At 39.0% G+C, this 13,334-nt stretch overlaps 1 protein-coding gene across 6 annotated transcripts in view; it reads right to left on the bottom strand.

Moving 5' to 3' along the window:
* Positions 1-4,863: 4,863 nt before the first annotated feature.
* Positions 4,864-13,334, bottom strand: part of ARHGAP20 (Rho GTPase activating protein 20) — a 109,080-nt gene continuing 100,609 nt past the window's right edge. For all 6 annotated transcript variants that reach the window (XM_066247177.1, XM_066247170.1, XM_066247152.1 and 3 more), the window contains 2 exons: positions 13,022-13,136; positions 4,864-10,849 (listed from right to left, as the gene is read on the bottom strand). In XM_066247177.1, coding sequence (XP_066103274.1) covers positions 8,985-10,849; positions 13,022-13,136 — 1,980 coding nt within the window. In that variant the 3' untranslated portion in view covers positions 4,864-8,984. The remainder of the gene's footprint in view (positions 10,850-13,021; positions 13,137-13,334) is intronic.

Raw genomic sequence — 13,334 nt, 5'->3', positions numbered from 1 at the left:
CCCTCTCGGAAGAACACCTGGGACTTTGGCAACCCTCTGTCTCACTCAGCCACCATCTCTGTTGGTTATCACAGCTTGAAGTTATGAGGACTTCTCTTCCTGGCACTGGCACACTGGGATGTGGATCCTGGAGTGGCGTTGGAACCTCTCCTCAGGGAAGACCTCTGCAGCTGAGATACACCTCTCAATTTTTAACTGCCACTAGTGGGGTTGGGACCATCCTGTTCTGTCTCTCTGCTCCTCTTACCAGTTTCTATGTGGCTTTTTCTTTAAATCCCTAGTTGTATGAGTTTCAACTAGATTTCAGGTGGTTCTGAGTGGTATTTTTTTTTGTACTTTAGTTATAACGTTAATGTGGTTGTAGAAGGATTTGAGTACTGCTTTTATGGACTCCGCCATTTTGACCTTTATTATCCTTTTAATGGCTGCAGGATTTATAAGATATCCTTTTCTATTGCTGATATTGGTGATTTGGTTTTTTTTCCTATTAATCTTGATAAAGGTTTATTAATTTTACTAATTTTTAAAATAAACTTTTATTGATTTTTCTCTATTGTTTTTCTATGTTCAAGTTTATATAGGGTGGGGCAAAAGTAGGTGGGGCAAAAGTAGGTTATAGTTGTTTGTATGAAAATAGTATGAGTGAACTATTTCATGGACTCATAACTGTAAACCTACTTATGCCCCACCCTGTAGATTTCTGTTCTAATCTTTTCTTCTTTCTTCTGCTTGCTTTGGGTATAGTCTGCTCTTTTGAGTTTGTTGAGGTAGCAAGTTAGTGTACTGATTTGAGATCTTTAAAATGGAAGTATTTAGTGTTATACATTTTCCCTCTCAAATCTGCTTTAGCAGTATTCCAAATATTTTGATATGCTGTATTTTAATTTTGTTCTATGATTTAAAAAATTTCCTTTGAAGCTTCCTCTTTGATTAATGTATTATTTAAAAGTGTATGTTTTGGTTTTCAAGGGCTTGAAGATTTTTGTGTTATCTTTCTGATATTGATTTCTAGTTTGATTGCATTGTGGTCAGGAAACATACTCTGTATGATTTCATTTTTTTAAAAAATGTTGGTGTTTATTTTATAGCCCAGGATATAGTATAACTTGGTAACTAAAAAGAATATATATATTTTTATTATTGGATGGAGTGTTCCATAAATACTAACTATATTCTTTTGGTTCATGATGTTGATAAGTTCTATATTATTGCTTTTTTTTTTTTCTAGTTCAATCAATTGGTGAGAAAGGAGTGCTAAAGTATTCAACTGTAATATGATTTTACTTATTTCCCTTTTCAGTTATGTCATTTTTTACTAACATATTTTGAAGACTTATTATTTGTGTATGTACATTTAGAGTTTTTTATTGGTGGACTGAAACTTTTATTATTATACAATGTCCCTTTGTGTCTCTGGTAATTTTCTTTGCTCTGAAGTTCACCTTATTCAATTTTAATATGGTTACTTCTTTTTCTTTTTTTTTTTTTTTTTGGTTTAATATTTTCATGGTGTATCTTTTTCATCCCTTTACTATAAATGTATGTGTGTCATTGAATTTGAATTTCTTGTAAGTAGGATATTCACGTAAGTTTTTCTTTTTCTTAATTCACTCTGTCAATCTTTGTTTTTTGATTATTGTGTGTATATTATTTGTATTGAGGGTAATTCCTTTTTCTTTTTTTTGACAAAGACAGAGGAGACAAAGAGAGGGATAGGGATAGACAGAAAGAGAGATGAAAAGTATTAATTCTTTGTTGTGACTCCTTAGTTTGTTCATTGATTGCTCTCTTGTATGTGCCTTGACTGGGCAGAGCGAGTGACCTCTTGCTCAAGCCAGAGACCTTGTGCTCAAGCCAGCGACCCTGGGCTTTAAGTCAGCGACCTTTGGGCTCAAGCTAGTGATCATGAGGTCATGTATATGATCCCACACTCAAGCCAGCGACCCCACACTCTAGCTGGTGAGCCTGCTCTCAAGATGGCAACTCAGGGTTTCAAACCTGGGTCTTCCGCATCCTAGTCCGATGCTCTATCCACTGCACCACTGCCTCGTCAGGCTTGAGGGTAATTTTCAGTATGTTAAAGCTTATCTATGCCATTTTATTATTTGTTTTCTCTTTGTTTCCTCTTGTTTTTAATCCCCCCTTTTTTTGCCTTCCTGTGGGTTAAACCTTTTTAAGAATTCCATCTTAATTTACTTATGCTGTTTTGAAGAGATATACTGTCCAAATATATAGGGTTGGTAGCTGCTCTGAGTATTAGAATATATACACATAGTATATAACATTCTACTGGTACCACTTCAAGTAAACGACGAAAATCTCATTTCATTTAGGACCCTTTGTTTTTCCACTTTAAAATATAATTTTCTTGAGTATCAAATAGTGTTGTAAATTTTGTTATAAGCATCAAATATGATATAAATCTCATGAGAATATGGTTTCTTATTATGTACTTTTTCTATTTTGCTGTCCTTTCTTTCTTCCTGATGCTCCAAATTTCTTCTTTTAGCATTTAATATCTGTTTAAAGATATTTCTGTATAAAGTCTTCAAAAGTGTATCTGTTAGTGATAAATTCTTAAAAGTTTTTCTTCATCTGATGTCTTTATTTTTCCCTTCATTTATGAAGGATAGTTTCACAAGAGAGAGGATTCTGGGTTGATAGTTCTCTTAGCATTTGCAAAGTGCGTTACCATCTTCTGGTCCCCATGGTTTCAGATGATAAATCTTATTATCTAAATCAATTTCCTTATTAGCAAGGTATAATTTCTGTGTGCTTTCAACATTCTTTGTCTTTAGTTTCCAAACATTTAATTATGTTGTGTCATTCTTTGCATTTATGTAATTGTGGTTTCGCCCAATTTCTTAAATGTGTACCTTTATGCAGTATCTTTCATTAAATTTGGGAAGTTTTCAGCCATCATTTCTCTAAATACTGTTTTAGCCTTAAAACTTTGTTCCTGGAACTCTGATAATACGAAATTGGAACTTTTGTTACTGTACCGCAGGTCCCTGAGGTTCTGTTCATTTGTTTTCAGTCTGTTTTCTGTGTCCAGTGTAAATTCTATTTATCCTCAAGTTTACTGATTCTATCCTCTGTCATCTCCACTCTACTACTGAATCCACACAATAGTGTCAGTTGTCTTTTCTCAGTAATATTCTTGGTTCTTGGTGTGACAGGTTATTTTCAGTTGTAATGTAGACATTTTGTCTATTATGTTAGGAGACTCTGGGTCCTCTTTAAATACTTTATTTTAGTAGGCAGTCACCTTCTTTTGTTTTAGCACACAGGTCCTGGGCTATATTTGGGGGTTGTAGTCCCAAAGACAGTTTTTCAAAGGTTTTGTGTTGTAATTTTGATCTGTTCTTCACCAAAGAAACCCCCTTGTTCCATGGCTTGAGACTGCCCAGGCTGGGTGCTATGTTGTGTTAGAATCCCTTCTGTCTATGCTATCTGTGCATCCCAGCCTTTGGGTGGGGGAGAGGAGTCAGCCCTTTAGAGCAAATATGCTTTCTAGGCTGAGCTGCTTCTTGTGGCTAAATTCCTCTTTGTTGTTGCTTGGCCACTACCTCCCAGTGGGGGAGGGGAGCCTCAGGTTTAGCAAGAAAGGCTAATTGTGCCCCTGGCCACTTAATGTTAGTGGGCATTCATCTATCCCTCTTGCAGGTGGTGCCTGGCTTACCTAATGGAACTTCAATTGATCAGAGGAAGAAATGAGTACGTTTGGGCTGCCTTCTGTTGCGAAGACTGGGAAAGGTCAGGTCTGACTACCTTCTATTGGTTGAGGGGATGTAAGATGCTTTGCTACCGGGTTGTTTCTCCAGTCTAGAATTCTGGACCAATTTACTCTTACTACCTTTTAGGGTTCTCCATTGGTTGCCTTTGCATTGAGGACTTAACAATTTTTCTTAACTATATGGTTATACTTAGTAGGGAGGAGTAGGGAGACACAAATCTATACCATTTTGTCTGAACCAAATTTTCAGTCCAATTATTTTTACATTTACTATAGCTTTTTGAATTATATCTGATACTGAATGATTTTTTGTTTAAACTGGAGATATCCAGCCAAGACAATCTAATTTCATAAGTTTGGATTGACTTCCCATATATAAATTGTGTTCAGTTTATTATGCAGAAAGTATAATCCATATTTCAAGGTACAAGGGTAAAAAAAAAGCCTGGGGTCAGAATGAGGTTCTAGATAAATGTATCCATTATATAGGGCTATTATGGTCATTAAATGAAATAAAAAAATACACATATGCACTCATCTCCAATGCATGTAGGCAACATAAGTACCCAATAAATATTAATGTTCCTTTCTTCTACACAATTCAATTTTTTTCCCTTAGTTGTTTAAAGGCCTCTGAGGACAGAAAATCTTTTTTCACCTTGTATCCCTAGAGTCTAGAATAGTATGTGGCAATAAAAATTAAACTGCACTAATAGTATTTATATAATTTGTAACACCTCTGACTCCTCCCAGTCATGTTCTATCCTTCTTTCAAATTTCTTTGACCCCCCTGTGATTGTTGCTTGCTTGAATTAGCTCGTCTTTGGCTTTTGACCCCTTTTATTCATTTGTTCTGCCTTCAAGTAGTAAGTTTCTCTGTGTTCATATATTTTGATGATTCTCTGTTTCTCAGTCATCCCATTCTTGGACAAAGATATAAAATGTTCCCTTTCTTCCTGAATTTTAGGCAGTAACAATCACAGCTCCTGTGACCTGCCAGAAAAGCAGTATTTCTTTATAGCATCCATTTTAGTTGCTCAAGTAATGGGCTATCTCACAAATACAGGTTTTTAGCCAATTTATTCACTCTCATAGTAAATCAAGAGGCTGCAAAGAGATGCTCTAAATTTAATTCCAAGTTACTATAATGTAAAGTAAAACCTAGATGAAACAATTAGCATTTAAACCTGAAAGTGTCCTAAATCTGCACCAACTATTGCCACATAAAATCAAACTTCAGAAAATGAATTACCTTTGCTATGACAAATTAATTAGGTTAGAAAAACACTTTCAGCTATTTTAAAGTAGTATGTGTGCTCTGGCACTGCACAATGAGAACACAGTGTACAAACAGAGTAACAACATACATCTAATACCATCCTCTGTATATCTTTTCTTTGGGATTTTAAAACAAACTTCCAAACAATACCCCAGAGCATTCTGCAAATTCTGCTACACATTTGACACTATGCAGAACTGAAGCTCAAGGTCACTGTGTTTAAAAAACAGAACAATACAAATGAAGGATTTATAGTCACAGGTGGCTCAGAAACAGAGGAGGATTCTTACTTAGGTTAGATAGCACACAGAGCTCAGTAATATCCTTTCAGCAGAAAACTTAGCTTAAACGATAGCCTCATAACCAGAATAGATATTAAAGTTAACAATTTCTTCAACTTTTATTATTCAGTTTGTGTGTGTATGTTAAAATAAGCAGTTTGCAAAGACTTTGTCTCATCATTAAAATGTGACTAGGTAGGATGAGTTAAACATTACCATAATTTGGCTAGATATACATAATATTCTTCGAGTATCTTTTCAACAAAATATGCCATTGGTTCCAGGAAACATTAGATCTTTTCAATTCGTCACGCCATAAAAAGTAAAAAAAAACAGTGTGAGATAATTTCTTGAATCAATGTTTTTAGTAGATTGGCCCCCCTTTTTTTTTAACAATGTTAAACTTATACATAATGAACCTCAATGAATACTGAGAAGTAAAGATGTAGGTCATGAGAAAGCAGTAATATTTAATGTTTAAACGACCTGAGAAATCCTGATGACTGGGTATGTGTCTGGGGTTAACTGGTCAGTTTGGTCAGAATGGTTGAAATTTAGATAAGAAAAGTTCATGCAATCAATTAAACTGAGTTCTTTTGATATGAGAATCTATACTATATCTTATTCTAGGAGTAAAATAAAAACATAATGCCTAGAAAAATGAAGACTGTGTCTAAAGCATGACTTGTTTGATAAATGGTAAGATTAGAAAAATATAAAAGAAAAAGTTTTTTTTTTTTCCTTTTAGAAAGACTGACTGTGGCCTATGACTAAAAGCTTGTGTGAAGTTCCATTTCTACATTAATTACATTTGATGAAATTTCCAATATTAAGCAGAAATTGGGCTTATTAACTAAAACAATTCTACAAAGGCAGTATTGCTCTGGTGAAATTGTTAACTCTGGTGAGTGGTATTTTATTTAATAGACAGCATGGACTTCATACATATCCATTATCAGTGCCTTGAAGACCAAACAACTTTAAAAGTTAGCAGCAGTTTCTGCAAGTACAAAAATACACATTTATTACATAACAGGATAGTAAAATTTGTCAAGATATATTATACAAACTCAAAGCATTTTAGATAAAGCATCAGTCTAATATATTATAGATTAACAGAGTGTAATAAAATGACATGTTCTTCAAATCATACAATACTTTACAGTAATATTAACAAACTATTCACATTAAGTATAACAGGAGAATCTAAAGGAACACACAGAGAGAAGGAATGGTTATTTAAGAACCTCATTTTCTATTTTATTGTATCCTTCAAATTGGGTGGGTGATTTTCTATTTATCAATATATTAAAAAAAAGGCTCAAACTATTATTTTGTTAAGAAATTTCTCCCAGAAAGACCCTCCAAGCCAGAAGAGCTTTATTCACATCTTGCGGTTCTGACAGTAGTCTTGCCCTAAGGTAAGAGAAATCCCTGTTGCCTTTATACACCACAGAAAATGCATACCGACACCAAGGAGTCTAAATATAGGAGTGGTTGGTTACCAGGTGAAATCTACTTCACAGCTGTGACTGAGATGGCCAGTGTCATGAAGGAGTTCTTTGGACCCAGAGCTCTAAAAGCTAATTATAATGCTTAGGGCAAACAGGGTTATATACTCTAGAGGTAGGTAGCTCTGATAGCTAATACTGAAAGGATTTCTTGTATCTTACAGAAAACTTTTTTTTCCTTATAACTGAAATATGCAACATTTGGGACAACAGGAAAAGAACATGTGCATGAAAATTTCCTGGTGGCTCAGAAAAATAATTCAAATAAACTAGTTTGTGGGAAGAAGGTCCATCTGATGGGAGACTAAAGAGACCCAATGAGTTCTGAGCAACTTCTTGTAAGTAACAAGTTTAAATAAAGGAAGATGCACATTCTTTACTGACTCTATCACTTCATACTGGCTGGCAAAGCATAATAATCAATGGAGATAATACAGGAGATGTACCAGTGTAACTTTTTATTTTTAATTTTCTTAAATGAGAAGCAGGGAGGCAGAGAGACAGATGACTGCTTGTGCTCTGACTGGGATCCACCCGGCAAGCCCCCTATGGAGTGACGCTCTACCCATCTGAGGCCATTGTTCTGTTGCTCATCAACTGAACAATTTTAGCACCTGAGGTGAGGCCATGAATCCATCCTCACTGCCCTGGACCAACTTGCTCAAATCATTTGAGTCATGGCTGCAGGAGGAGAAGAGAGAGAGAAAGAAAGAGAGAGAAGGGGAAAAGGTGGAGAAGCAGATGGTCAGTTCGCCTTTGTGCCCTGACTGGAAATCAAACCCGGGACATCCATACACCAGGCCAATGCTCTACTGCCCAGCGGCCAGGGACTGATTTGTTTTTCAAGTAGTGCTGCATTGCTCTGCAAAGGCTCCAGAACACAGAGCTGGAATAGAGAGCAGGAAATGTTTGCTCATCTCACTGTCCTTTCTGAATATACCTGTGCTGGGATCATTCTCAGCAACCTTTCCTGCTAGAAGGTGACGTGAGAGCATTTGTTATCTGAGTGTGGGGGAAGACTGCAACAACAGACCTTTATTACAGCAATGCTATTGCCAACATGGGATCAAAGCCTGGCTCCTCTTTGCTGAAATGTTTTTCTACAGCCCTGCCTCTTAGGGTAGTCAGCCAGAAAACATTACTGATAAATCATTCTTTCTCTTGATTATCATTTGGCAGTGGAGAGAGCGATTTAGAGGTTGCCAGGTTATGAAGAGTTGCAGAATAGAATACCCACCAAAATGGTTGTCAGGCCTTGCTCTCAGTCACTGGCTTTGAATTTCCTTAGCTCAATAAATTTTTATATATTTTTGTCCCAAATGATTTATGGTTTACAGATAGTGTATTCCCCATTGGATTATTTTATATCCATGGACATTTCTTCTCTTTTTTGTCTTAAAGTTATACTGGCCCTAGATGGACAGAGCAAGGGGGCTTGCGGGCGGACCCTGGTCAGGGAGCATGCAGAAGTTTGTCTCTCAGCCTCCTCAGCTTTCACTTAATAAAAAAAAATATTAAAAAAACGAAAAACAAATCAAATAACACAACAACACAAAACCATTATCGTGACACCCATAGTTCTTGAATCACTCTAGTTTTTGAAGTCTAGCTACATCAATGGGCTGTCTTCTGCAATGATCTGTGAGGGCACGTGACTATGAGAAATAGAGAAATGGCCACGAGTTTGGATTCAGGGAAACATAAGATTTCCTTCATTACCTGGCATGCTTTTCTTCCCAATGCTTTGATTAGTGGCATTTTTCTTGCCTAGTTATTAAAAACATTCCATGGACTATGGACGGTCTCTCTGCAACCCTGCCGTCTCGCCACCGTCCCCATTCTTCACTCAGGATACCCTGGCCTTCTCAGGAAACCAATCTTATAAAATGCATGTTTTCTCCACAGAAGCTGCTTTCTCTCCCTGCTAGGATCTCTAAAACTGCATGACAGGACTAATTCCATGCTTTTATTGGGAAAAGCCTCCCAAACACTTACATGATGAATTTTTTAGTCCAAACTTTGTCCCAAATGGTCTCAACACAGAAAATTATTTTTGTTGTTCTAAGTATTAGCAATGATCATCTTTATGCTACCCATCCTAGGTATTTTATACAAAGGGGTCATAATAATTATGGTCTTGATGCCATTATTAACCTAGTTTTACAGACATCAGTTTCTTATTTTGATAAAGTGTCTTTGGTTGAATGTTTGTCCCCAGCATCACAAACTACTGCAGGCTCTAAATCAGGGCTGGACACATCATCCACAATCAAAGAGCTGGGGGAGGACCTTGCACGAGGCAGAGTACCAGGACAGCGCTGCCTACTGTTTTCTCTTTCCTTGTAGGACTTCATACAAAGCTCGAATCTGTCCTCCACTAGGCTGAATGGAGAGCTACCGTGTTTTTCTGACACTTGCCTGGGATAAGAGCTATACTGCTGGGTACTCTGTGTAACTCCAAGTGCTGCCATTGCCCTTAGGGGCATGTCTTTCTGTTTCTCTTGCAGTAAGTTGGCTTCTGGAATGCCAGAAACATGGGGAGGTGGCTCTGTGAGTCTTTGTAGAGAAGCTACTTTCTTTTCTTCTAATCTGGACGCCCTTGCTTTGTTTTTGAGGGACCAGTTTTTCAAACTGGCCATACCATTTCTCAACCACGTGCTGGGGTGCAGAGTTACAGAATGCATTTGTGAATGCCGCTCTATAGGGTCTCTTTTTGTGTAAGCCAGGCGGCAGCTGGCCTGCCCAGAGGAGGGACCAGGCATGCTGGACATGAGACCGGAACTGCAAAAGTTGGAAGGAAGTTCCTCCTGCTTTCTCTCAGCCTGGAAAGTGCAATCTATCGGAGAGGAAGTTTCAGTGGGTGTAAACACGGAATGTTCTGAAATCTGAGAAAAAGCACTGTCTTGGGAGCTCACTGATGAGCCAGACGGGGAAGTGCCCGGGGAGGACAAGCTAGAATAGCTAGTCCTGGGGCAGATGCTTAGTGTTGAGGGTAACTGCTTCTCAGTGTTTAGGTTTGTGGCACTGCCCTTGCCCACCTCGATCCCCATGACCAGACTCTGATTAATGAGCTTCTGCCCCTCCATTTGTAAAGACTTGTGCTGCTTGAGATAATCCTCCTCTCCACGCAAGTGACTGGCTTCACAGCTACTTTTATTCTGTTTCTTTGAAAAAATCCCCTTGAGGTAGCTCAGTTTGCAGGGCTGGTCATCCATGTTGGGCTCTGAACAGCGCCGGTGCCTCCTTAGAGTCTTGAGGGGATCTGCTGTGTGTGGCGGGGCGAGTCTGGACGTGCCTGCCTCAAAGGGCTGGTTCCTGGGGTGATCATGTGAGGCCCTGTGACTGCAAGATGCCACAGAAATGGCCACTGGCCTGGATGCAGGGAAGAGCTTCACATGGTTGCCTTCGTGGTCAAACAAGCTTTTCTTCTTAGCATTTCTATTAGTAGCATTTTTCTTGATACCAGTGCCTGTAACTAAATTCTGTTTAAAATATGTCTTTCCCTCTTCCTGGAGGGGTTGGTTCTGCTTCAGATGGGCCTCATCCTTTTGTGAGAGGATTGCATCATAGCTGGACTTCCGGAACTTCTTCTGGTAAAACTGCCTGAGGGAGGACAGCTTCGAATCTGGATTGTTGATGCTGGGCTCTGAGCTGCGCCGGGGTCGCCGCGGGCTCTTTGGAGCATCTGCTGCAGCTGTGGACAGATTGCTGGGGGTGGTCGTGCCGGATGGGGTCCCGGCCTGGTCCTCCAGTGTGGCCTCTCTGTACAGTACTGTAACGGGCACTGGCTTGGATTTAAGAGGCTGTTGCATAGGAAAGTCTTCATGTTTAGGACAGTCTAAGTCAAAGTCGCTCAGGGTTAAAAGACCTTCCAGCTCAGGTTGGTCAAGGTCATCATCACTAAGGGTCAGGACAGAGTCCATGCTTCTGCTCCCCTGACCACGGTTCTTGACCAGGTCACTACACGGAGCATCAACATCCTCATTCAGCTCGTTTTCCAAGCTGTCATAGGAGGAGTCAGTCATTTGTAAGCAAGAGATATCTGTGAAAAAAATCAAACCATGAGTAGTACTGTTAGTTACTCCAAATACATGCTGCCTTAAAAAACCACTTAAGGTACTAAGTTTAATTCTCTTTTCATGTAGATTTTTCAAATTTTTACTCTCGAGAAAAGAAGGATCTTTCACAATCTTCTTAATTTGTTAGTGCTGAATATACAATACAATTGTTTGAGTACACTAGATTTCTCTTAGTTCCTGAAGAAATGTGCTCTCCTTAGGTAAGATTTCCTCAAAGCAAGAAGGCATGTGATAATACCAAGAAATGGTAAAATAAAAAATATGAAGAAATCAATGCCAGGTATACCTAGGTTCTGAATAAAACTGCTGGGTTTTTTTTTTGTTTTTGTTTTTTTTTAAATCTTGTTAAAAAGATTTTATTTATTGATTTGAGAGAGAGAGAAAGAAAGGGGGTGGGAGGAGTGGGAAACATCAACTCATAGGAACTGCTTCTGGTACGTGCGGTGACCGGGCAAGCCTGAGGTTTCAAGCCAGTGACCTCTGCATTCCAAGTTGAAGCTTTATCCACTGCGCAACCACAGGCCAGACAAGAATGCTTTTTAATACGGATTGCTGGTGAGCATGCATAATTAACTCTAGTCTCAGGGAAACAATCATAATAGTTAGACATCACAGTTATCCCTATTTTGTAGATATAGAATTGATGTTCAATGGCATAGAATAATTGGACAAAGTCCAATTATTAAACAGTCATAATTGGTGGTACAGGAATTCATATTCTGGAAGGCTAACTGTCTTCAAGTATCCTCCTATACCCACCATGAGGCTACTGGTTTTTTTTTTTTTTTTATTTTTTTTTATTAAGTGAGAGGTGGGAGGCAGACAGACCCCCAGATGTGCCTCCACTGGGATCCATCCGGCAAGCCCCCTACCTGGGCGATGCTCTGCCCATTGCTTGGCAATCAAGCTATTTTAGTATCTGAGGTGAAGCCATGGAACCATCCTTAGCGCCCCAGGCCAACTTTTGCTCTAACTATTCAAGCCATAGCTTCTGGGGGAGGGGGTGAAAGGAGAGAAAGAGAAAGAGAGAGAAGGGGGAGGAGTGGAGAAGCAGGCAGTCGCTTCTCCTATGTGCCCTGACTGGGAATTGAACCTGGGACTTCCACACACTGGGCTGATGCTCTACTGCTGAGCCAACGCACTAGATAGAGTGAGGCTACTGTTTTTAAACTGTTTCATAGTACACTAGAATTCTAAGGTGTCTCAGGGACCCTAATAGGAAGGAAAGAAAAAGATCAGGTCTGCTTCTACTGCCTCTGGACTTTCAATTGCACTTTTTTTTTTTTGAGATAGAGAGAGAGAGAGAGAGAGAGCGAGCACGCCAGACAGACAGGAAGCGAGAGAGATGAGAAGCATCAACTCACAGTTGTGGCACTTTAGTTGTTCATTAATTACTTGACTGGGCACCAGTGACCCCTTGTTCAAGCCAGCGACCTTGGGCTCATCAGCAACTATGGGGTCATGTCTATGATCCCACACTCAAGCCGGTGACCCTGCGCTCAAGCTGGTGACCTTGGGGTTTCGAACCTGGGTCCTCAGCATCCCAGGTAGATGCCTTATCCACTGTGCCACCACCTGGTCAGGCTCTATTCCAGTTTTTTTTTCTACTCCAGTTTTTTTTTTTAATTTTTATTTATTTATTTATTCATTTTTAGAGAGGAGAGGGAGAGACAGAGAGAAAGAGAGAGAGAGAAGGGGGGGAGGAGCTGGAAGCATCAACTCCCATATGTGCCTTGACCAGGCAAGCCCAGGGTTTCGAACCGGCGACCTCAGCATTTCCAGGTCAATGCTTTATCCACTGCACCACCGCAGGTCAGGCTCTAGTCCAGTTTTAATCACTATATATATTAGCATTCTTTATAAAGTTTTATTAAAAAGAAGGTTAAAACCATAGCATATCATGCTGCTATACTAACAAGTTCTTGAAGTGTGGGATCTTGTCTTACATGTTTCTAACCCTATCAGTGTTCCTCTTAGCAGGCCTTCCAATGAAGGAGCCCTAGACCCAAACACCCACCCAGGTCAGAGGCTCCCTTCTCTTAAGCTGCTGTGGGATTCAGGACAACTGCTGCCCCACCATCTTCACAGACATTTGTCTATTTCTCATTAAAAAACAATCCAATTATTCACAATACCTGAGATATTCTCTCTAGTATCACATCTCACTGAAACCTCTCCAAAAAGGGAAGTGATTTCTTTTCCAAATATTCTACAGGAACTTTCGATCAGAAATTGGATGAGCAGAGTGACCTGTACAAAAAGGGACAAAAGTGAGTGCTAATTTTCACACAGCATGTCTACAAATCATATTTCATATATCACTCCTGATTTCAATAAAAATGCAAAAGAATACTGAGAAAAATTCATGTCTGTTCTAAAAGTATACAAAATAGTTACCTCGAGAAAACTACAATACTGTTAAGAGTAACTGGATATAGGAATTAATTT

The sequence above is a fragment of the Saccopteryx bilineata genome, chromosome 1, assembly GCF_036850765.1.
Source record: "Saccopteryx bilineata isolate mSacBil1 chromosome 1, mSacBil1_pri_phased_curated, whole genome shotgun sequence".
Lineage (NCBI taxonomy): Eukaryota > Metazoa > Chordata > Mammalia > Chiroptera > Emballonuridae > Saccopteryx > Saccopteryx bilineata.
This window is presented reverse-complemented; position numbering and strand designations above follow the sequence as displayed.